The following is a 24,653-nucleotide window of genomic DNA, read 5'->3' on the forward strand; positions in this document are numbered from 1 at the left end:
TGCGGGAGCTGACTCTAGGGCTGCAGAGCTGGCCCCGCCACTGCGGTTGTTCCTCCTGGGGCCTCACAGGGTGAACAACCCCCACTGAGCCCTGCACCAGGCAGGGGGCAGAGCAGCTCCCCCAAGTGCTAACACCTGAAAATCAGCACAACAGCCCCTCGCCCAGAAGACCAGCTGGACGGACAAGTTCCAGGGGAAGTCAAGGGACTTAAAGTATACAGAATCAGAAGATACTCCCCCGTGGTTTTTTTTTTTTTTTCTTTTTTTGCTTTTTGATTTCTGTTTGCTTCCCCCACCCTTTTTTTTTCTTTCTCTCTTTTTCTTTCTCTTTTTCTTTTTTCTTTTTTTTCTTCCTTTTTTCTTTTTTCTTTCTCTCATTTCTTTCCTTCTTTCTCTCCTCTCTTTTTCTCCTTTTCCCAATACAACTTGTTTTTGGCCACTCTGCACTGAGCAAAATGACTAGAAGGAAAACCTCACCTCAAAAGAATCAGAAACAGTCCTCTCTCCCACAGAGTTACAAAATCTGGATTACAATTCAATGTCAGAAAGCCAATTCAGAAGCACTATTAGAAAGCTACTGGTGGCTCTAGGAAAAAGCATAAAGGACTGAAGAGACTTCATGACTGCAGAATTTAGATCCAATCAGGCAGAAATTAAAAATCAATTGAATGAGATGCAATCCAAACTAGAAGTCCTAACGACGAGGGTTAACGAGGTGGAAGAACAAGTGAGTGACATAGAAGCCAAGTTGATGGCAAAGAGGGAAACTGAGGAAAAAAGAGACAATTAAAAGACCATGAGGATAGATTAAGGGAAATAAACGACAGCCTGAGGAAGAAAAACCTACATTTAATTGGGGTTCCCGAGGGCGCCGATAGGGACAGGGGGCCAAAATATGTATTTGAACAAATCCTAGCTGAAAACTTTCCTAATCTGGGAAGGGAAACAGGCATTCAGATCCAGGAAATAGAGAGATCCCCCCTAAAATCAATAAAAACCATTCAACACCTGACATTTAATAGTTTGCAAATTCCAAAGATAAAGAGAAGATCCTTAAAGCAGCAAGAGACAAGAAATCCCTGACTTTTATGGGGAGGAGTATTAGGGTAACAGCAGACCTCTCCACGGAGACCTGGCAGGCCAGAAAGGGCTGGCAGGATAAATTCAGGGTCCTAAATGAGAAGAACATGCAAAAAAGAATATTTTATCCAGCAAGGCTCTCATTCAGAATGGAAGGAGAGATAAAGAGCTTCCAAGACAGGCAGGAACTGAAAGAATATGTGACCTCCAAACCAGCTCTGCAAGAAATTTTAAGGGGGACTCTTAAAATTCCCCTTTAAGAAGAAGTTCAGTGGAACAATCCACAAAAACAAGGACTGAATAGATACCATGATGACACTAAACTCATATCTTTCAGTAGTAACTCTGAACGTGAATGAGCTTAATGACCCCATCAAAAGGCGCAGGGTTTCAGACTGGATAAAAAAGCAGAACCCATCTATTTGCTGTCTACAAGAGACTCATTTTAGACAGAAGGACACCTACAGCCTGAAAATAAAAGGTTGGAGAACCATTTACCATTCAAATGGTCCTCAAAGGAAAGCAGGGGTTGCCATCCTTATATCAGATAAATTAAAGTTTATATCAAAGACTGTAGTAAGAGATGAAGAGAGACACTAAATCATACTTAAAGGATCTATCCAACAAGAGGACTTAACAATCCTCAATATATATGCCCCGAATGTGGGAGCTGCCAAATATATAAATCAATTAATAACCAAACAGAAGAAATACTTAGATAATACTACACTTATACTTGGTGACTTCAATCTAGCGCTTTCTACACTTGATAGGTCTTCTAAGCACAACATCTCCAAAGAAACGAGAGCTTTAAATGATACACTGGACCAGATGGATTTCACAGATATCTACAGAATTTTACATCCAAATGCAACTGAATACACATTCTTCTCAAGTGCACATGGAACTTTCTCCAGAATAGACCACATACTGGGTCACAAATCGGGTCTGAACCAATACCAAAAGATTGGGATCGTCCCCTGCATATTCTCAGACCGTAATGCCTTGAAATTAGAACTAAATCACAACAAGAAGTTTGGAAGGACCTCAAACACGTGGAGGTTAAGGACCATCCTGCTAAAAGATGAAACGGTCAACCAGGAAATTAAGGAAGAATTAAAAAGATTCATGGAAACTAATGAGAATGAAGATACAACCGTTCAAAATCTTTGGGATGCACCAAAAGCAGTCCTAAGGGGGAAATACATCGCAATACAAGCATCCATTCAAAAACTGGAAAGAACTCAAATACAAAAGCTAAACTTACATGTAAAGGAGCTAGAGAAAAAACAGCAGATAGATCCTACACCCAGCAGAAGAAGAGAGTTAATTAAGATTTGAGCAGAACTCAACGAAATAGAGACCAGAAGAACTGTGGAACAGATCAACAGAACCAGGAGTTGGTTCTTTGAAAGAATTAATAAGATAGATAAACCATTAGCCAGCCTTATTAAAAAGAAGAGAGAAAAGACTCAAATTAATAAAATCATGAATGAGAAAGGAGAGATCACCACCAATACCAAGGAAATACAAACGATTTTAAAAACATATTATGAACAACTATACGCCAATAAATTACGCAATCTAGAAGAAATGGACGCATTCCTGGAAAGCCACAAACTACCAAAACTGGAACAGGATGAAACAGAAAACCTGAACAGGCCAATAACCAGAGAGGAAATTGAAGCAGTCATCAAAAATCTCCCAAGACACAAAAGTCCAGGGCCGGATGGCTTCCCAGGGGAATTCTATCAAATGTTTAAAGAAGAAACCATACCTATTCTACTAAAGCTGTTCGGAAAGATAGAAAGAGATGGAGTACTTCCAAACTCGTTCTATGAGGCCAGCATCACCTTAATTCCAAAACCAGACAAACACCCCACCAAAAAGGAGAATTATAGACTAATATCTCTGATGAACACGGATGTAAAAATTCTCAACAAGATACTAGCCAGTAGGATCCAACAATACATTAAGAAAATTATTCACCATGACCAAGTAGGATTTATCCCCGGGACACAAGGCTGGTTCAACACTTGTAAAACCATCAATGTGATTCATCATATCAGCAAGAGAAAAACCAAGAACCATATGATCCTCTCATTAGATGCAGAGAAAGCATTTGACAAAATACAGCATCCATTCCTGATCAAAACTCTTCAGAGTGTAGGAATAGAGGGAACATTCCTCAACATCTTAAAAGCCATCTATGAAAAGCCCACAGCAAATATCATTCTCAATGGGGAAGCACTGGGAGCCTTTCCCCTAAGATCAGGAACAAGACAGGGATGTCCACCCTCACCACTGCTATTCAACATAGTACTGGAAGTCCTCGCCTCAGCAATCAGACAACAAAAGGACTTTAAAGGCATTCAAATTGGCAAAGAAGGAGTCAAACTCTCCCTCTTCGCCGATGACATGATACTCTACATAGAAAACCCAAAAGCCTCCACCCCAAGATTGCTAGAACTCATACAGCAATTTGGCAGTGTGCCAGGATACAAAATCAATGCCCAGAAATCAGTGGCATTTCTATACACTAACAATGAGACTGAAGAAAGAGAAATTAAGGAGTCAATCCCATTTACAATTGCACCCAAAAGCATAAGATACCTAGGAATAAACCTAACCAAAGAGGTAAAGGTTCTATACCCTAAAAACTGTAGAACACTTCTGAAAGAAATTGAGGAAGACACAAAGAAATGGAAAAATATTCCATGCTCATAGATTGGCAGAATATTGTGAAAATGTCAATGTTACCCAGGGCAATTTACACGTTTAATGCAATCCCTATCAAAATACCATGGACTCTCTTCAGAGAGTTAGAACAAATTATTTTAAGATTTGTGTGGAATCAGAAAAGACCCCGAATAGCCAGGGAATTTTAAAAAAGAAAACCATATCTGGGGGCATCACGATGCCAGATTTCAGGTTGGACTACAAAGCTGTGATCATCAAGACAGTGTGGTACTGGCACAAAAATAGACACATAGATCAATGGAACAGAATAGAGAACCCAGAAGTGGACCCTGAACTTTATGGTCAACTAATATTGGGTAAAGGAGGAAAGACTATCCACTGGAAGAAAGACAGTCTCTTCAATAAATGGTGCTGGGAAAATTGGACATCCACATGCAGAAGAATGAAACTAGAGCACCCTCTTTCACCATACACAAAGATAAACTCAAAATGGATGAAAGATCTAAATGTGAGACAAGATTCCATCAAAATCCTAGAGGAGAACACAGGCAACACCCTTTTTGAACTCAGCCACAGTAACTTCTTGCAAGATACTTCCACGAAGGCAAAAGAAACAAAAGCAAAAATGAACTATTGGGACTTCACCAATTTAAGAAGCTTTTGCACAGCAAAGGATACAGTCAACAAAACTAAAAGACAACCTGCAGAATGGGAGAAGATATTTGCAAATGACCTATCAGATAAAGGGCTAGTTTCCAAGATCTATAAAGAATTTTTTAAACTCAACAGCAAAGAAACAAACAATCCAATCATGAAATGGGCAAAAGACATGAAGAGAAATCTCACAGAGGAAGACACAGACATGGCCAACACGCACATGAGAAAATGCTCCGCATCACTTGCCATCAGGGAAATACAAATCAAATCCACAATGAGATACCACCTCACACCAGTGAGAATAGGGAAAATTATCAAGGAAGGAAACCACAAATGTTGGAGAGGATGCGGAGAAAGGGGAACCCTCTTACACTGTTGGTGGGAATGTGAACTGGTGCAGCCACTCTGGAAAACTGTGTGGAGGTTCCTCAAAGAGTTAAAAATAGACCTGCCCTACGACCCAGCAATTGCACTGTTGGGGATTTACCCCAAAGATTCAGATGCAATGAAACGTCGGGACACCTACACCCCGATGTTTCTAGCAGCAATGTCCACAATAGCCAAACTGTGGAAGGAGCCTCGGTGTCCATCGAAAGATGAATGGATAAAGATGTGGTCTCTGTATACAATGGAATATTACTCAGCAATTAGAAACAACAAATACCCACCATTTGCTTCAACATGGATGGAACTGGAGGGTATTATGCTGAGTGAAGTAAGTCAATCAGAGAAGGACAAACAGTGTATGTTCTCATTCATTTGGGGAATATAAATAATAGTGAAAGGGAATAGAAGGGAAGGGAGAAGAAATGTGTGGGAAATATCAGAAAGGGAGACAGAACATAAAGACTCCTAACTCTGGGAAATGAACTAGGGGTGGTCGAAGGGGAGGAGGGCGGGGGGTGGGGGTGAATGGGTGAGGGGCACTGAGGGGGGCACCTGACAGGATGAGCACTGGGTGTTATTCTGTATGTTGGGGATCCCTGTTGTTAAATTGAACACCAATAAAAAATTTATTAAAAATAAATAAAAATAAAAAATAAATGGCATCATACAGTATGCGTTCTTCTTCTGTAACTCCTTTCACTCAGCAAGATTATTTTCATTCACTCCTATTGTGCATATCAGTAGTTTGTCCTTGTTATTGATGAATTGTAGCCCATGGTACAGATATACTACAGTTTCTTTATCAGCTCATCAATTGATAGACATTTGGGTTGTTTCCAGTGTATGGCTGTGATAAATAAAGCTGCTATGTATGCACACACACACACACACACACACACACACAAGCCTTTACATGGACATACACATTCTGTTTTCTTGTGTACTTAGGAATAGAGTGTCTGGCTCATATGGTGGATATATGCTTAACTTTTTAAGAAACTGCCAAACTGTTTTCCAAAGTGTTTGTAATATGTAACAATGTGTGTACATTCCCACCATGAGTTCCTCAGTGTTCCAGTTGCTGGTAAAAGGCTGGGGAGGTCCTGTGGGATTAGGGAATTAATGAGTGGAAATAACAGAATGGGTGAGCTGGGAGGTTAGGGGGTGGAGAGAGTGAGGTGCTGGGAAATGAGATTTTAGGAAGTGGTACGTAGTAGGACTGTATAAAGTGTGGGTGGCCACAGTCGGGGAGAGGACAAGTCTTTGGAGGTGAAGATATCAAGGAATTGAGAGCTGAAGGGTATTGGATGATTCATCCATGCAGATGTTGAAATCACCAAGACTGATGGTACCATGGCAGTCAGCTAAGTGAGGGAGGGAAAGTGACCAGAAAAATGGTAGTTGGCTGCCATAAGGAGGAACTGAGGGCAGATTATCAGGGGAAATATGCTGGGGGATTTGTATTCACGTATTCAATTTTTTGAATATTATTTTAGATAGAAGACCATATATAATGCATATGTAAAACCTCAAGTAATGGAACATTATCTATTAGGAATTGCAACTGCATGAGTGAGTATCTCTTAGGCTGGGCTACTGATGATAAAATGAGTAATACTAACTACCGGTGATATTAATGATCATGTATGGAGTACAGATGTGGTAGACTCTGTACTAAGCTTTTCACATTCACTTCTCCAGGGGCAGCTGGGTGGCTCAATCAATTAAGCATCTGCCTTCAGCTCAGATCATAATCGTGGAGTCCCAGGATCGAGTCCTTCATCCGAGTCCTGCATCTGGCTCCCTTCTCAGCGGGGAGACTGCTTCTCCCTCTGCCCTTCCCTCCACCATGTTCTCTCTCGCACTTGCTCTCTCTCTCTGTCTCTCAAATAAATAAATAAAATCTTTTTTAAAAACCCACATTTACTTCTCACTGCAGTGGTCCCCCCACAAAATTGGCACTATTATTTACATTTTAAAACCAGTGAAAGTTGGAGTCAAAGGAAAAAAAAAGAACTAGAACATCACCAGTACCTTTTACATACCCTCCGTGCCCCTCCAGTCACTGTCTCCCACCTCTCCCCCAGGGTAACTGTAAGACTGATATTTGTACTTATTATCCCTTGTTTTGGTTTATGGTTTACCTCATATTTACTTCTGCATGGTTTTGCATGTTTTTGAGCAATATAAAAATGTCATCCTGCACCAATTCTCTCTGCAACTTTTCTCTTTTGCTCACTGAATCACTTCCTGATTCATAAGTGTATCAACATTTGTGTTGATTCATGTAGCCATGGTTTGTGCTTCACTGCCTTAAGGTATTCACAGTGGGAACATTCCACAATTTATTTGACCATTCTGCTTGGCATATAATTCCACATTCTATTATGAAGAATACTGTATGTGTCTCTGAGCGTATGCTTACACCTGTAAGAAGAGTTTCTCTGGGGTTGGTGCCAGACCTTTTTTTTAAGAGGAGACAGATTTGAAAACGGCCAAAAAGAGCAAAGAAGACACCAACCCATATCCACCCCTGGTGCTGTGTGTGTGGGAAGCTGCAGAGGGAAGAGTGTTGTAGAGTCAGCATACCAAGGCTTCCGTGTTGGAAACCTTTGCTGTACATCAGGGAGATTGTTACTTGTGGAATCCCTGTGATTCCCAGAGTGACCTTCTGTGGGGCCTAACCTTGCTTTTGATGATCTGTAGGGCCTCATACGGATGCAATAGAACTGCAACACAAAAAAATAAGACACAGGGAATTCAGACTTAATATAAAAGAATTGTTTTTGTCAGGTCTATCAGACCTTCTAACCTTATAAATCATCATCATCATCTCTGGTCCATTATTCTATTTAATCAGTAAATATTTATTGAGTATCTTAGTGTTAGGCACTTTGTGGAATCTGGAAATACTACTTATCAACAAGAAAAACCTGTTTCCCCAAGTCAACTAAATGAGCTCACAAAGGAACTGATGGGGACATTGAAGTCGCTGAAGCAGGGTTAGCCCTAGCTTGTGCCTACGTGCCACGTTCTTCCAATACCCCAACCCTCTGAAATCTACCCCATGGAGTACTTTCAGTTAAAAGCAAGGAATGGTCAGATGGACTCTCTTGGGTAAAGCATTGAAATTGTCACTCACACATTCCCATTATTCTTTAACAAATGTATGTATCAGAAGCTTGGCTAGCAATGAAGATACAGCAGTGAGCAAATACATATGGGCTGTGACTCTGTGGACCCCATAATGGGTGAAGCAGACTTCGACCCAATTTACATTTAATGTCACTTTATTTTTTTTTTAATTTTTATTTATTTATGATAGTCACAGAGAGACAGAGAGAGAGGCAGAGACATAGGCAGAGGGAGAAACAGGCTCCATGCACCGGGAGCCCGATGTGGGATTCGATCCCCGGTCTCCAGGATCGCGCCCTGGGCCAAAGGCAAGCTCCAAACCACTGCGCCACCCAGGGATCCCTTAATGTCACTTTATTTAAATAAAATAGCAAAGACACCTAGGTGGCACAGCAGTTGAGCGTATGCCTTTGGCCGGGATCAAGTCCCATATCCGGCTTCTTGCAGGGAGCCTGCTTCTCCCTCTGCCTATGTCTCTGCCCCCCTTTCTCTCTCATGAATAAATAAATAAAATCTTTTTAAAAAATGAAAATAAAATAGCAAATCATGATGAGTACTTTGAAAGAAAAGTGCACAGTGTGATAAGAACAAATGATAAGGGGCACCTGGGTGGCTCAGTGGGTTAAGCATCCCACTGTTTATTTCAGCTTAGGTCATGATCTCAGGACTGTGACATCAAGCCCCACATTAGATTCCGTGCTCAGAGTGCAGCCTGCTTAAGACTCTCTCTCCCCCTTGGTCCCTCTCCTTTAATTAATTAATTAGTTAGTTAATTAAATTCTTTTAATAGAGGAGAACAAATGATAAGGGATCTGACCAAACCTGGAAGGGCAGAGAAAGAGGGTGAACATCCTAGACACTGTGGTGTTTTTTTGTTTTGTTTTGTTTTGTTTGGTTTTTTGACACTGTGGTGTTTAAGTGGAGATCTGGAGGATAAATAAGAGTTAAGGCAAAGAAAGGGAGAGACAGAGGAGGAATGTTCCTGCAGAATGTCCAGCAAAGTCAAGGTCAGGAAACTTTAAATTCATGATTACTAACTTCAAATTGACCCTCATGGCTCCCCAGCAGTAAACAAAACAGTTCCCTAACCAATGGCTTCACTCTCTTGCACTTCTCAACTATTTTATTCCTTCCCATTCAAATTGCTGTATCTCCCCTGTCCTCACCCTCAGGTGATTATCTTGTGTCCTATTTCACTGAGGAAACGGAATAAATCAGAAGAGAACTCACCCAGGTTCCTACCACCTTATCTATCCACTCTCTGCACCTGCATGACCATAGCTGTCAGTATGAAGGAATAGATAGTCCTAGCTCCTATTCCAAGCCAGCCAGCCACTCTACTTGTGCCCTTGAACCCAAATCCTTTCATCCACTTTATATGGAGCAATTTATAAGCCATTCTCCTCTCTCTCTCTCTCTGTGAATCACCCCCATCCACATAAAAAACATGTAACTTCTTCCCTCTTAAAAAAAAATAACCTTTCTTTACTCCACTTTCCCCTCCACACTCATTTTCTCCTTCCTTGTACTTTTAGTAGTCCCTCAAGAGTTGCCTAGATTCACAATTTCTAGTTTAGCACCTTCCATTGACCCTTGAGCCTCCATTGCAGTGAGACTTCTGCTCTCATCCCTTAACCCAGCTTGATCTTGTCAAGGTCACCAATGACTGTGTCTTACTGGAACCAGGGGTTGAGTCTCATCTTTATTTTTGCAACAATTAACAGTTGTTCAGTCTCCTCCTTGAAACACTTTCTTTACTCAGCTGCAGTGTTATGCTCTGTAGGCTTTTCTTCTACCCACTGGTTTTTCCTCACTCTGCTCTGAAGGTTCCTTTTCTTTTCCATTGCCTTTGAATTTACAGCACCCTGAGTGCCATGCTGGAACTGTCTCTTCTATCTCTATTTTCACATGGTGTTCTCATTCATCATTCGTTCTCAAGATTTTAATACAAAAGAGCACCTTCAGCCCAGGGCTGAACCTCTCACATCTAGACTTGTGCATCAGATTGACACACCTCTCTCCACCTGGCTCTCCTATGGGCCTCCCAAGTTGAGCATGCCTGTTGCTGAATCCCTCATCTTCCTCCACCAAACCTAGTCTTCTTGCATTTTTCCCATCTCAAGTAAGGGTGGCTCCAACTTCCTAGTTTTCCTCTCACTGAGGCCTTCAGTGACCACCATATTTAAAATTTCCAAGTTGAGCCTCTTCCTGCTAATTCCTGCTAATTCTCTGCCTTATATTTCTCTTCATCACTTGTTTCCTTATAGTGTACTATATATTTTTTAACTTATATATTAACCAACTCCCTATTGGAACATAATATCCCTGAGGTCATATGTGTTTCTACTTTGTTCACAGATGAATTCCCATTACTAGACTAATACCTATCACATAATAAAAGCACAGTGAATATTTGTTGAAGAGTGAGTCCCAACGCAGTAGAAACATGGAGTAGAGAACATGTTAAGATACTTACAAAAGGCCAGCATAGCTGGAGGAGCTCTTATGTGCCAGAGTCTGGGAAGAAAAGAGCAGATTCAAAAGACCTAGAAAGAAGGCCAGTGAGGCTGAAAAAGGAGTGAGGCAAAAGAGTATTGTTTAGCAATGTCTTGAATACTGGGACATAGGATAAATAAGTTTGGATCTGGGAGCCTGCAAATCTGGGAAGGAGAAGTCTAGGCAGGGCACCATGGCAGTGAGCCCTTCAGCAATTAAAGAGCAGTCTTGGGGGCCATCAGAATGAAATGGCTAGAAAAAGCAAAGAGCACAAAAGAGATCTAAAGATGAATTAGATTATTTCTGCTCAAAAGAGCAAGTTAACCTCATAATGATCCAAATTAGTAAAATTCCTCTCCTACACACATCTCTTTATTCAGTGATTATTTAGCACCTGCAACAAAGTGCTGTTCACAATCCTTAGTAGGGTGGGAAGGGAAGACAGCTTGAAGTTTACAAAGCTGACTTTGCTCTCAAGGAGCTCTTGTTTCTCCTGCATTTAGATTCCTGATCCCCATTGCGTTCCAGCAGACCAACCGCCCTGTACCAGTTGTATATTCTCTCAATACTGAATTTCAGCTCTGCAATAATGAGAAGGTATTCCTGATGGATCCCAATACATCTGATATGTCACTGGCAGAAATGGATTACAAAGGGGCCTTCTCAAAAGGTAAGTTGTTTCCTTTGCTTGCAGAAAGAGACTCCGGCTGGGCTTGAGATGCTTTAGGACAGGTCTCTGGATTAGCATCTTTGCTCGTTGGCTTTCAGGCTACTCACCAGTGAAGATTCCCCTGGGCTTGGTTCTAGGACAGCCAAGGTTTAGTCAAGGATCCTTCCTTCATGTTGTATCAAAATAAGATCACACATTTGGTACTATAATGATTGGCAGTGTGGTACTGTGGAAAAACACTGGTCTGAGTGGTAAGAAGACTAGGATTTCCAGCCAGATTCTAACACACTTCTGACTTTGGGTGAGGTGCTTTATCTCTCGGTTACTCAGAGAGATTGCACCATGACCTCCACTACCTACCAACCTCGAGGTTGCCAAATGTCTACATGTCGTCCATCACGCTTTCTCTACTAGAAATCTAGTTCCTCTGCCCCCTCCTCACCCCAAACATGGTTTCCTCGATGTTTCAAAGGAATAGCCCTTTCTTCTCCTTCATTCTCTACTTAATTGTTAACTGCCTCAAAGAGGCTTCCCCTGACCACACCAGACAATTGAACCTAGGTCTCCATATTTTTCACTTTCACAGAACATTATTCATTTTTTATAGTACTTCTCAGAATTTTTAATGTTATATAATATATATTACATATTTATTTACTTGTTGCCTATTTCTACTGCTAGACTATGAGTTCCATGAGAGTAGAGATTGTGATCAGATATCAAATTTGCACACTAGATTACCGGTGCCTAAGTGCGTGATAAATATTTATTGACTGAATAAATGAATTAGCCAGTAATCTGCCTTTCATCTCTCAGTGGTCCCTTTTGCCTTTTTCTTCCTTTTAACCTTCGTATATCATCATATCTTAATTTTTTTTCGCATCCTAAAAACACACTCAAGTCCTGACTATAACAGAAAACAAAGCATCCCTCAACCTTAACTCCCCATCAATCTTCAGTGTTTTCTCCTTTTCTTTTCTCTTGGAAACTTCTTCAAGGAGCGAATGGTGAGCACACACTGTCTCTATGGCCCTTCTTCTCTGTCCCTCTGTTATAGGCTGAGTTTGTCCTACCTTGCACAGCTCAGAACTCTCTTTTGTCAATGGCACCAAATTTGTGGATTTGACACTTAACTTCCTGTGGGGTTTCCTTTGCACCAGCCTCACCTGACACCGTTTTGCTTCTCTGGCCACTTCTCACTCTCCTACCCTGGGTCTTTGTCCCCTGCTGCATCCATGTTGTTATCTCCAGGTTCCATGCTTGGTTCCTTCTGATCCTGTTCTGGTGCTACCTCTGGTCATCCCTGTGGCTTGGCCCATCCCTTTGCTCTGAACTTCCTTTTTTTTTAAGATTTTATTTATTTATTCATGAGAGATACCGAGAGAGAGGCAGAGACACAGGCAGAGGGAGAAGGAGGCTCCCTGCAGGGAGCCTGATGTGGGACCCAATCCCAGGATCCCAAGATCCCAGGATCACGAGCTAAGCCAAATGGAGATGCTCAATCACTGAGCCACCCAGGTGCCCCTGTCTCAGCTTCCTATTCTACTACTACTACACAGACATTCCTTAACAGTTGCTCTTATCCCTGATCTCTCTGAACTTCATTTCTACATTTCCACATGTGGATCTGGAACTACCACACTGCTTCAAAATGGATGTCTTTCAGACACCTAGAAGTCTAGAATAGGACTTTATCTCCGTCTTACCACATCTGCTGCCACATTGCGTCATCAAACTCCAGGTGCCACAGGCAAAAACGTCAGGATTATCTTCCACTTCTCCTGTGCCTCCTGTCTGTCATTAAGATCAGTGGAATCTGACTCCCAGACATTTCTTGACTTCATCCCTTGTTTCACAGCTATATTTTAGATATCTGTCTCTCACAGAGTGTTAGCATAGCCCCCTTCCCAATCTCTGTGACTCCAGTCTCTTTGTCTTTCCTTAATTCTCCATGTTTCTGAAGCCCCGATGTGTTGATATTACACACCTTCCAGTGTTCCCCATTTCTTACACACTGAAGTCCAGGCTCCCCAGCACGCTTAGCCTATCTTCCCAGGAGTCTCTCCTGCCAGAGCCTCTCAACATCCTCCTCTCTTAGTCACACTGATCTATTCAGTGCCACATAGCAAATGCTCTGGATGAGCATTTGGAGTCAGAAAGATTTGTGCTCAAATTCTCATCCTCCCATGTCACAGATATGAAACCGTGGACTCGTTACTTAAAATGAAGATAATAATTGAACCTATCTCTTGGGCTCTTGGGAAGAATAAACAAGATATTATAAGTAAAGAAAGTGCCATAGCAGGCACTAAGGAGACAGCAGCTACACTCATGCCCTTCCAGCATTCAGTATTTCATACATGGACTTTCTTTTGCCTAGAACTCTCTCCCCAGTCTCCTACCTCAAATCCTCAAATACCTACTCATGTTTTAGGATACTGCTCAAACATGATCTTCTCTTTAAATCTTTCCACAGGCAGATCTCTGTGCTCAGCTCTATGCTCACGTGACATTATGTACCTTCCTGTATTGCAGTTTATAACAGTACAGTCTGTGATAAGGGTGGGTTTTAGAGCCCAAGTCCCTTGACTTTGAATTCCACCACCACCACTTACTAGCTTTGTGACCTTCAACGAGTCATTTAACCAGTGTTTCAACTTCCTCATCTATAAAACTGTGATCACTACACGAGTTCTTATATGGAAAGAATTTAGTACAGTACCTAACAAATAATAAGAGTTTGATTAATATTAGCAATCGGTTACGTTTTATTTCTGCCCTCTCAGCTGTATCCCCTATGTACAACAGGATCCCTGCCACACCTTAAATGCTTAATTAATGTGTATTGACTAAAAGAAGCTATAAATGAATGAAGGAGTATTTTAAGGGCACGTGGAGTCATAGAGCTCTTCATAGAGAGGTAGTTTTGACCCTAAGGGAATGTGTAAAATCTTTTCTACCTTTGACATTTCTTTCTTTTCAATCTTAAAGTCTGACCTAATTAATGCCTCTCAATCTTTCCAGGTCAAATCCTTTATGGCCGAGTACTTTGGAATCCAGAGCAAAACTTGAATACTGCTTACAAACTCCAGCTGGAGAAAGTCTATCTTTGTACCGGCAAGGACGGTTATGTGCCTTTCTTTGACCCCACGGGGACAATCTACAATGAAGGGCCACAGTATGGATGCATTCAGCCAAACAAACACCTGAAACACAGATTTCTGCTGCTGGTATGCTGTTAGTGTTAAACACCTGACACTTAAGTTGATTTCCTTAGCTATGGATTCTGCCTAAAGCAGACGGAACCCTACTCTTGATGATATTCTCTCTCTACATATTGCTGTTGTTGTTTCTCTCTGATCAGCTAAATGTTAGTACATACTACCAAGTGTGATGGTTATGGTGAGTAACAAGACAAGCTATCATTAACATCTCAGGAAAAGGAAAGTCGAGGTCAGTGTTTCTCAGAGTATGGACCAGCGACCCCTGAATATATCCCTGAATCTCTTTGATGTCGAAACTACTTTCATAATAATATAATGAGATCTTGCTTTTTTTCATACTAATTCCCTCATGAGATATGGTTTCAAATTTCACATTGTAACTAATCTTTCAAAAATACCGCTTACTGAGTTTTATTTAGTATCAGAAGAGAATATCCACAATTATCTGAAAAAGCTATGAAAACATTTTTCCCTTTTTCTTTTTCTTTTTCCTTTTTCAACTACATATCTGTGTGAGGCCAGATTTTATTCATATACTTCAGCCAAACTAACATAACACAACTGATTCAATAAAGAAGTTAAGAGAATCTAGTTCTTTTCCAGAGATTTGCAAAAATATAAAACAATGCCAGCTCTCTTTGAGGAGGAGTGGATAGATACAGGTATCTTCTCTAAAAAAAAAGTTACTTATGTTAATAGGCAATGGGTTTTTCATCGCCACTTTAAAATGAATTAGTGAATATGTGTCCTAATTTTTCAGTTTTAGTACTAATAGAGTAAATATTGTAGATGTTGATAGATAGATAGAAACCATATAAACAAAAGACTTTTGGAGTCCTTGATTTTTAAGTGTGTAAGGGGTCATGAGACCAAATGGCTTAAGAATTATGCCACTCTTTGAGCTTTTGGATCACAGAAGCCACCAAATGTCTTTCCTTGAAGAGAGCAGTGGGTGCCCAGAGGTTGACTTAAGGGAAGGGCTTCTGTAGCATGTACTCTCCTGAACCAACCCAAGGTACTTTTCTCTTCCCAGTGACTGCCACCTGCCAGGGCAGTGGTTCCATCTTTCTAAACCTTGCATTTCATTTTTCTGAAATTCTAGGACCGCAGCCAGCCCGAAGTAACTGATAAGTACTTCCATGATGTGCCCTTTGAGGCCCACTTTGCTTCCGAGTTGCCTGATTTCCATGTGGTCAGTAGCATGCCAGGTGTAGACGGATTTACTCTGAAAGTAGATGCACTCTATAAGGTGAGTATGGTGAGAAGAGGAGAAGCATAGGACCAAAGCCACTTTAAAAGTTATAGTAAAAAAGATGAAATTATCTCTGGACTCTTAGTCTCTTTTTATAGCATTCTTGCTGGTGGGTCTTTTTTCATTGGTGTTAAGCTTATCATTCACCCCCCCCCCCATTTTTTAAAGATTTTATTTATTTATTTGAGAGAGAGAGAGAGAGAGAGAGAGAGAGCCCAAGCAGTGGGGAGGGACAAAGGGAGAGGAAGAGAGAGAATTTTTTTTTTTAAGATTTTATTTATTTACTCATGAGAAACACAGAGAGAGAGAGAGAGAGAGAGAGAGAGAGGGAGAGTGGCAGAGACACAGGCAGAGGGAGAAGCAGGCTCCATGCAAGGAGCCCATGTGGGATTTGATCCCAGGTCTCCAGAATCACTCCCTGGACTGAAGACCGCACTAAACTGCTGAGCTACCTGGGCTGCCCAAAGAGAGAGAATCTTAATCAGACTCATCAGACTCCCCGCTGAGTGTGGAGCCAGACATGGAGCTCAGTCTCACAATTCTGAGATCCTGATGTAAAATGAAACCAAGAGTCAGATGCTTAACTGACTATATACCACCAAGCACCCTCGTTTACCCAAAATTTTCACCATATATCCCAATAGATCACAGCAAGAATAAAATTCATTTGCTTCCAGTCATTTGTCATTGTGTGTATCAGGGATCATATGGTACTCTAGTTTTTCCTAAACTCTTTTATGTTGCCTACCTTTTTGGCTCTCTGCTATACCAGCTGATTTTCACAGCCATGTAGAAAACATTTCACAAAATCATAAATACAGTACAGCGATTTAGAATGACAAGAATTACTGGTATTTGATGAACAGAAATACTCTAAATCCAGGATTAAAAATGAACTTCCTGGGCAGCCCAGGTGTCTCTGCCTGTCTCTCTCTCTCTCTCTCTCTCTCTCTCTCTGTGTGTGTGTGTGTGTGTGTGTGTGTGTGTATGTGTGTCTCTCATGAATAAATAAAATCTTTTTTAAAATAAATAAATAAAAAATAAACATGAACTTCCTAAATCAAATTCCACTTTTCTCTGTCTTCAAGTAGTAGTCCATGACTTTGGATTTCAGAACCATCACTATTCCTTAGAAGTTAGTTCAAAACCATGGAAGGTTTCAGTTGGGGGCACATGAAATGGCAGTAAAATACTTGATAATTTAATTGGTCAGGGGCTGATCCAGGAAGTGTTCGGATTTAGGAAATTTTTGTCATGTATCTGCATATTATGCACAGAGTAGGTATTTTGTGGATACGTGTTGAATGACTCTAGTTTAACTGAAGCTTATCAATAAATAGTAAGTTAGGGACACCTGGGTAGCTCAGCGGTTGAACATCTGCCTTCGGCTTAGGGTTTGATTTCAGGGTCTGGGATCAAGTCCTGTATCGGGCTCCTTGAGGGAAGCCTGCTTCTCCCTCTGCCTGTGTCTCTGCCTCTCTCTGTGTGTCTCTTGTGAATAAATAAATAAAACCTTAAAAAAAATGTTAAGTTAGTGTAACAAACAGTTGAAGGTCACTAAGAATAAATATAGTTATTAATTTGGTTACTTCACTGCAATCAATAAAGACTGACAATCATAAGTATTTACTTAGCTAAAGAGCCCATGAAAGATAAATTCTTAGGGCTATTCCATACACAGATAGGGAAACAGAAAAGAATGTGAATATCTGGCTCGAGATGACCCTAATTTGGAAATAAAGTAGAACCTATAATATTTGGTTCAACTCTTGACAAGTAGACACCAGTAACTGCTAATGCTTTCGTTGAAACCATTTATCAAGGTTTGTGAAGGCAATTGTCTTTCCATTTCCTTTCTTAAGAAGTGGTCTGTGGGCAACAATGACATGTCTGGTTTGTGTCTCTGTCTCCCTCCCCCGGCAGGTGGAAGCAGGACACCAATGGTATCTTCAGGTGATCTACATCATTGGCCCTGACACCATCTCAGGGCCCCGGGTCCAACGTTCTCTCACAGCGTCTCTGAGGCGCAACCGAAGGGACCTGGTGGACCCCAGTGGCTGGCTGACCCTTGATGATTCCCTCATCTATGACAATGAAGGAGACCAAGTCAAGAATGGCACCAACATGAAATCCCTGAATCTTGAGATGCAAGAGCCAGTTGTGGCTGCTTCTCTATCCCAAACTGGGGCATCTATCGGCAGTGCCCTAGCTGCTATCATGCTCCTGCTTCTGGTGTTTTTGGTGGCTTGTTTCATCACCAGGAAATGCCAGAAGCAGAGGAAGAAACCACCCACGGAGGACATTTTGGAGGAATACCCTCTGAACACCAAGGTGGATGTGCCCAAGAGGAGCACGGACAAGGTGGAGAAGAACTTCAACAGACACTACTGCACCGTGCAGAATGTCAACATACTAAGTGCAACTGGGGGGGCTTATGGGCTTAAAGGTACTAATGTAAAAAAATTGAATTTGGAGGTCAGAGTTCACAACAATTTGCAAGATGGAACAGAAGTTTAATGGAGGAGACCCATATGTATTTTTTTCTTAAAGCATTTTTATAAAACAAGGGGAAAATACTGGTATTTTTATAACCTTACAGTTTAAAAAGGGAAAACTATAGCTTTGAGTGACAGAAGGCACACATCACATGCATCAGCTCACAACTGAGCTACCTCATTAAACAAAGAACCACTGAGACCCAGAGTTCTGGAGCAGAGTTCTTTCAGTAGTGCCAGCAGCTGCAGACTGCTCCTTCTATAAGGCTGGTCTTAGAAAGCATGTATTTCAGTACTGGACAGGGGTTAGACTTTCCAACTAGCTGTTGGAGTTCAGCAGACATAGGGATGTACAGCAGCAGATCTCCTGGGCTGGGGTTGGGGGTGGTTCAGGGCCATTGGTTTCCTCCCCCACCTCCAGCTTTCTTCGACTGGGGCTTTTCCTGGGCCTCCTGACTACAGAATTCAGATTGCTGACACTCCAAATCCTTTCAAAATTCTGCTACTCTGCACAACCTATATATTTGCTTATTGTATCTGCTTCACAGCTTGCATTCCATGGCCTCCAACTGTCCTTTGCATTTCCAGAGCCTTTTCACCTGGGGGTTTCAAAGTGCTCTGGATGAGAGCATTGTCCTACAACTTGCAAGAAAAAGCACACACCTCCCCTGCTAGATGTCTAGCACAGCAGAACCCCCTTTTACAGAAGGGCAGACTGAAACCCAGAGAGAGGAGGGGCCTGACCAGCACCTGGAATATTAGTGACGCACTGCCCCCTAGGCCTAGGAGAATGTTCTCATGCCCAACTGGTTTACACTACACCTGGGAAGCATCAGGACATCCTCCCTGACAAAGAATGATGCAGAACAAGATCAGGGCAGCTGGCCATTTTATTCCACGTTGCTGTGGGTGCTTAAAAACCCAGCACAAAAAAAAAAAAAAAAAAAAAAAAAACCAGCACAGTTTCCTGCTATCCCAGGCTTTGCCCAGTCTAATAAGACAAACCTGTGTACTTTGCTAGCTGTGAGTTTTTTATTTTGCTAGGATTTCAGAAAAATAAGTGATTCATTTGAATAAAGCCAATTAGGAGAAAGCCCCACTCAGAGTGAAATCTGAGTTAATAAATGCCAACTAGTACTCACAATAGATAAAGTACCGATGCTCACAGTGTTTAAAGGCACCGGTCCCAGGACAGGTTTTCAGGGATTTCTCCTTTCGGGGGTTCTTTTCAGGTAGCTCAGGCATTTATTTTACCACATCAGCATATGACGAGGCTGTAAACACATGGCTTTAAAATGATTTAGTGTTCAAATAGCAGCTTCAGAATTGTATATGAAATGCACACACAGCTTGCCTTTGTGTTTCTTTTTTGTTTTTACCAAAACGGCAAGAACACAAGCATGCGTGTTCTGTTGCTTTGAAATAAAGGCACAATTTCATTACTGAGGAATAAAAGACATGTTCTCTTCCTGACGCATGGCACACCATAACCACTGAGCAAATAGCAGAACGTTCACATTGTGTAATACTTGTGTCAGCATGACCCAAGCTCTTGGAGAACATTCCACACTGCGCTTTGGTTCTCAAAGCTAGAAGGAATGAGCCACGAGAGGTCTTTGACATCTCTACCAGACTCCAAGCTCTCAAGAAAAGGCCTTGGGGGTGCGCCTTTGGTTCTTTAGCAGTGCCTTGCACAGAACGAGCACTCCAGAAATATTTAAGTAAATAGATGAATGGTGTCATGGGTGAAAGGGGAGGTGAAAGACGGTGGCAAGATCACAAGGGCAGGTAGGGAAAAAAAACACCCCAGACTGCCTCTTCTGCTTGGATTCTGAAGTAACCTCATTGCAACAAAGAAGCACTGCTGGATGTAGGGGGAGTCTAGCAGCAGTCTTAGGATGGATGAACAGAAAAATCATCAGAATGTATTAGAGGAAGTTGAAACTGTGACTCCGCTCCAGCGCAGGACATTTAGAGGAAAGTCTGGCTTCTCATTCTGAGGTGAGTGAGGTTTTCAGAAAAAGAAAGGGGTGAGCCCAGAACCTGAAACTCCTCTGACTGGTCACTTGCTCCTTAAGGTCAGCTTGGGCGGTGTGGGGCAGAGCTTCTGTGTGAGCCTCAGGAACATCCAGAATTGGTGTCTCGTAGCTGGGAAACTCATCAGCCCAGTGTGAAGTCTCCTCCAGAACGACCTAGAAGGTTCATGCTAATTCTGCAAGAAAGGAATGGAAGCCCATCTTTGTGGAGCAACTTTTGATCTGGCCTGTTCTGTGTAACTGTTCCTACTTGCCAGAAGGCTTAGACGATAGAGCAGCACTATTTCGTTTGCTCAGATATTCTTGGACATCCCTCCAGTCCTGATTAGGACACGTGCATGGGAAGAGTACAGACATGAGCAGAGTGAGGCTAAAGGAGGAGGACACAGAGACCAAGAGGCCTCCAAGTGCTCTTAGCAGCCTCCACGTACATGGTGTTGAGTGACAAGGACAGCATCCTGGGAGGACTCTGAGACTGTGAGCTCTGAGTGAAAGGAAAGCCTGGAAGTACTCCCCGCCCCTTCGGTTCCAGCACTTCCCCTCACTGCAGACGTGTTTTCCAATGCGGGTAATCTCTAGCGGAGGCACACATAAAATAGAAAGTGCTAAGAGACGTGAAGTTGGGATGTACTCCTTTGATACAGGTTTTCAGTTTGTTGATGTTTTCTATTTCAGAGTAGAAATCCAATAACTTGGTGACCCATACGGGATTATATTTCAGTTACAGCCCTCCTTTCAGTTTCTCTTAGCTTGCTCACTAATGGCTTGTGTGTGTTTTACTAATTTTCTATATCATGCCCTTAGGTGAGAAGGAACAGAAAGCCCTCAGGGGTTGCTACTTGGTCTCCCACACTGGCTGTGAAAGGTTGAAAGAGAGAAGATTATACCTTTTGTCTGCCTTGCTTTCAAGGTCCCCAGGCCTCCAGGAGGCCACCTGCAGATACCTGCTGCTGGGTGTGGAAGTCGTGTCAGAATGTGTTTGCACAGTCTTAGGACATTCAGTCTCAGTGTCCTGTAGGTGTTTGTTGTTCTTGGATACAACACACATGCTCAGACAGAGTGAAACATTTGTGGTGCTGTCAACCTGATTTCTTGACTCAAATGATCTTTGTATTTCTAATACTAATTTGTGTGTTATGAATTTCTGAATTCTCCAATAGTATATGCCACTATATAAATTTGTATTAATAAATGACGGTCTGGTTGCATTTTTTTCCATACTCTTTTTAGATGACTCATCTCATTAACGTAAGACTTCACCTTTGAGATGGCAAAAGCATTCCAAAAATTGAGGCTAAGTTCTTTGGTGAAAACTTGCCTGAGGGATTGACTCTGAGACACACACTGACCATGCTAAAAGCCAGATGAAGAAGAAATTATACAACCCCAGATCATCCTAGCTCAGCTTCTGCAGTCGGTTGAAACCCTAGTATGAAGAGGAATAATACAAATCTCCACGCACAATACAATAAGATGATTACTTATGCTGTATTTATTACCATCAAACCCTCTTAGAACCCTTGATGTAGTGTGAAAATGGCTAGGTCCTTTTATGCACCATGAACGTTTGTCAATGTTTGTCTCCCTAACTCACCCTGGAGAGATGACCAAGGCTCAGATAAGTTGATTGGCATGTGAAGAGGCAATGGCAGAGTCAGAAAGCAACTGAGCCGTCTTGGCATTCTGGGAGTCTGTGCATTTGTGTCTCTGTCCCCTCAGGGGAGCTACTTTATATGAAAAAACAAAAATATTGCCAAAGACAGTGAGCAGCAGAGATCTGTTGGCACCTTTTCATGGCACATTTGCAAACTCAGCAAGACCTGAGAAAGCATGTTTTCATAAAATCTGCGGAAAGGAGGCCACTACCCTGCCTAGGATTTCCTTAGGTACTACTGAGACTTTGTATAAACTTCACTTCCTGAAGGTTTCCTGTGATTGTCCCTTGCCTAACAGCAGAGCTCTAAGCCCTGGTGCACATTTCTCTCTGGCCCATAGAGAAGGTCTATCAGGAAGCAATTTCTGAATCATTAAGATTGACTATGAAAATGCTCCCTGAGACCTGCAATTTCACAGGCATAAAACTTAGAAAACTTGGGGGTAAGTGGCAAAAAAATGAGTTCTCATTTAGAGCTTGCAATACCTCACAGATGAAGGTTTTGAAGAAACGTGGGAACAGGAGAGGGAGATACTGAGATGCTGAGAATAACTCAGCAGGTTCAGCCTCATATAATTGTTGGTTTTGTTGGTTAAAAAATAGTTTAGTATCAGTTGTTTTAGATCTCTCAGCCTAATACTAAAACGCCACAATTGTGTAATATCTAGCCCCAAAGAGCCCGAGAGAACTCTAACTAGGAGCCCTTTAGATTGGTGTCCTGAGAGTAGCAAGTAGCCCAGGACGCTCAAGTGATACGTCAGGCACATCTGGCACTCAGGAGCAGTGACTCTGTAGCACTTTCTACCTCATTCAGTCCTCATGACAACCCTGTGAGATAGTTGCAGGTCATTGTCCTGGATAATTTTCTTTGAAAGTGCCATATGAAAAGTAGGATTTCCAGTCTTTACCAAAAGGCCTTCTTCACAAGTACAAATTGGTATTTTTAAAAATGGTCCAAAGTTCCTATAACTTGGATTTAATGCTTGTCATGAAAAATGTGGTCACTTGGGTGCCTGGGTGGCTCATTCGGTTAAGTGTCTGCTTTTGGCTCGGGTCATGATCCTGGGGTCCTGGGATCGAGTTCTGCGTCTGGCTCACTCGTCAGCGTGGAGTCTGGTTCTACTTCTGCCCTTCCTTCCTGCACGTGCTCGCTCGCTCTCTCTCTTTCTCTCTGGCTTTCTCTCTCAAATCTTTTAAAAAACAAAAAAGAAAAGTGTGGTCCCTTGATTAGTACAATAAAATAGACCCATCCTACAACTTTCTCTAAAACGAACAGCTATCAGTTTTCTCCCTGGCTCCTTTAAGGCCACCAAGTTCCAAGACTAGTTAGTTATAAAAGTTTACTAGAATCCCACTCTCTGGGATTAATAGTTAAAAACCAGTTTCAAGGGATGTCTGGATGGCTCAGCAGTTGAGCATCTGCCTTCGGCTCAGGGCCTGATCCGGGGTCTGGGGATTGAGTCCCGTATTGGGCTCCCCGCAGGGAACTTGCCCTCTTCCTCTGCCTGTGTGTCTGCCTCTCTCTGTGTGTCTCTTATGAATAAATAAATTAAATATGTATATTTTAAAATACCATTTCAAGATGTCTCCCTTAAATATCCCTCACTAAGGAATGTGTCCAAAATGAACTAATGCTCAAACAAACAAAAAAACCCAAAAAAACAAAATGAACCAATGCTCAATACTAGTGACTCAACAAAAGTCCCTTTGCTGCTTATTCTGTCTCCACAGGGATTCTCTGCCTTGTTTGTGCTCCAGGAAACCAACTTGCCAGAAATGCTTCTCCAACACTCCCTTGCCCCTCGGCTTCTGGTCAAAATTGACCAAACTGATGGGAGAGAAGTTACACTGTGTCTATCCCTGCCCCCCCTACTCCCCACTGCCTTGCTATGTGCGGTTCTGGTTGGTTCCCTCCTGAGCCACAGCCTCTCTTCCACAGTCCAAGTCACAAAAAGTTCTGGTAACAGCATCCTTCCCTTGCCCTGTAAGTGTAAAAGCAGTAATGATTTCATCCTCTTTCTAGTCCTAGGGCCTTCATCATCAGTCTGGATTCCTTTAACTTAATGCTGCCTACACTCTGTCCTTTAAAAAAAATTATGAGAGAGCGTGCATGAACGAGGTTGAGCGAGCAGAGGGAGAGGCAGAAGCAGACTCCCCGCTTAGCAGGGAGCCCGATGTGGGGCTCTATCCCAGGACCCTGGGATCAGACATGAGCCAAACCACTCAGGCGCCCCTGTAAATAGTCCCTTTTTAAAATTCTCCAAACCCTCTGAGTATGCTATTTCTGTTCTGCCAGAACTCTTATTAAATGGTCCTTAGGGATCCCTGGGTGGCGCAGCGGTTTGGCGCCTGCCTTTGGCCCAGGGCGCGATCCTGGAGACCCGGGATCGAATCCCACGTCGGGCTCCCGGTGCATGGAGCCTGCTTCTCCCTCTGCCTGTGTCTCTGCCTCTCTCTCTCTCTCTCTGTATAACTATCATAAATAAATAATAAAAAAAAATTTAAAAAAATAAATAAAAAATAAATGGTCCTTAAATTCGGTGCCATTGGCCATAGTTTTCAGATATAATTCAAAGACAAACAAACACTTGAACTCAAATCATGTCTTCATTTTAAGTTTGCCCATTGCTATCAGCAGCAGCATGCGGATAGAAGTTCAGACCAGCGTTTGGAGTCAGGAGAGGCCTGATTTGTAGCATTTGCTGGTTTTCTGTTGTATACGCCCCACCATGGCCAGTCAACCTACCACCACAATTTCCCTGAACGTGGAGTTGGGGAGAGATGCACAGGATCTCAACTTCATACAGAATTTCTACTACACAGATATACTAGACATAAATAGCTTCAAAAAGATCAAGAACAGTAAA

The 24,653-nt window shown here is 42.1% G+C and overlaps 1 protein-coding gene across 2 annotated transcripts in view; it reads left to right on the forward strand.

Annotated features, from left to right (window-relative positions):
- FRAS1 (Fraser extracellular matrix complex subunit 1) overlaps window positions 1–21,316 on the forward strand; it is a 429,868-nt gene extending 408,552 nt beyond the window's left edge. Inside the window, exons 71-75 of one of the 2 annotated variants that reach the window (XR_005988333.1) lie at window positions 10,959–11,125; window positions 14,150–14,355; window positions 15,452–15,598; window positions 17,525–20,097; window positions 20,937–21,316. Coding sequence is in view for 1 of the 2 variants with exons in the window: in XM_041758154.1 (XP_041614088.1) it covers window positions 10,959–11,125; window positions 14,150–14,355; window positions 15,452–15,598; window positions 17,525–18,118 (1,114 nt within the window). In the remaining variant the exon portion in view is untranslated. Of the gene's footprint in view, window positions 1–10,958; window positions 11,126–14,149; window positions 14,356–15,451; window positions 15,599–17,524 lie in introns of both variants that reach the window. The other variant, XM_041758154.1, reaches the window with a different exon arrangement.
- Window positions 21,317–24,653: the final 3,337 nt, after the last annotated feature.

The sequence above is a fragment of the Vulpes lagopus genome, chromosome 6 (genome assembly GCF_018345385.1).
Source record: "Vulpes lagopus strain Blue_001 chromosome 6, ASM1834538v1, whole genome shotgun sequence".
Lineage (NCBI taxonomy): Eukaryota > Metazoa > Chordata > Mammalia > Carnivora > Canidae > Vulpes > Vulpes lagopus.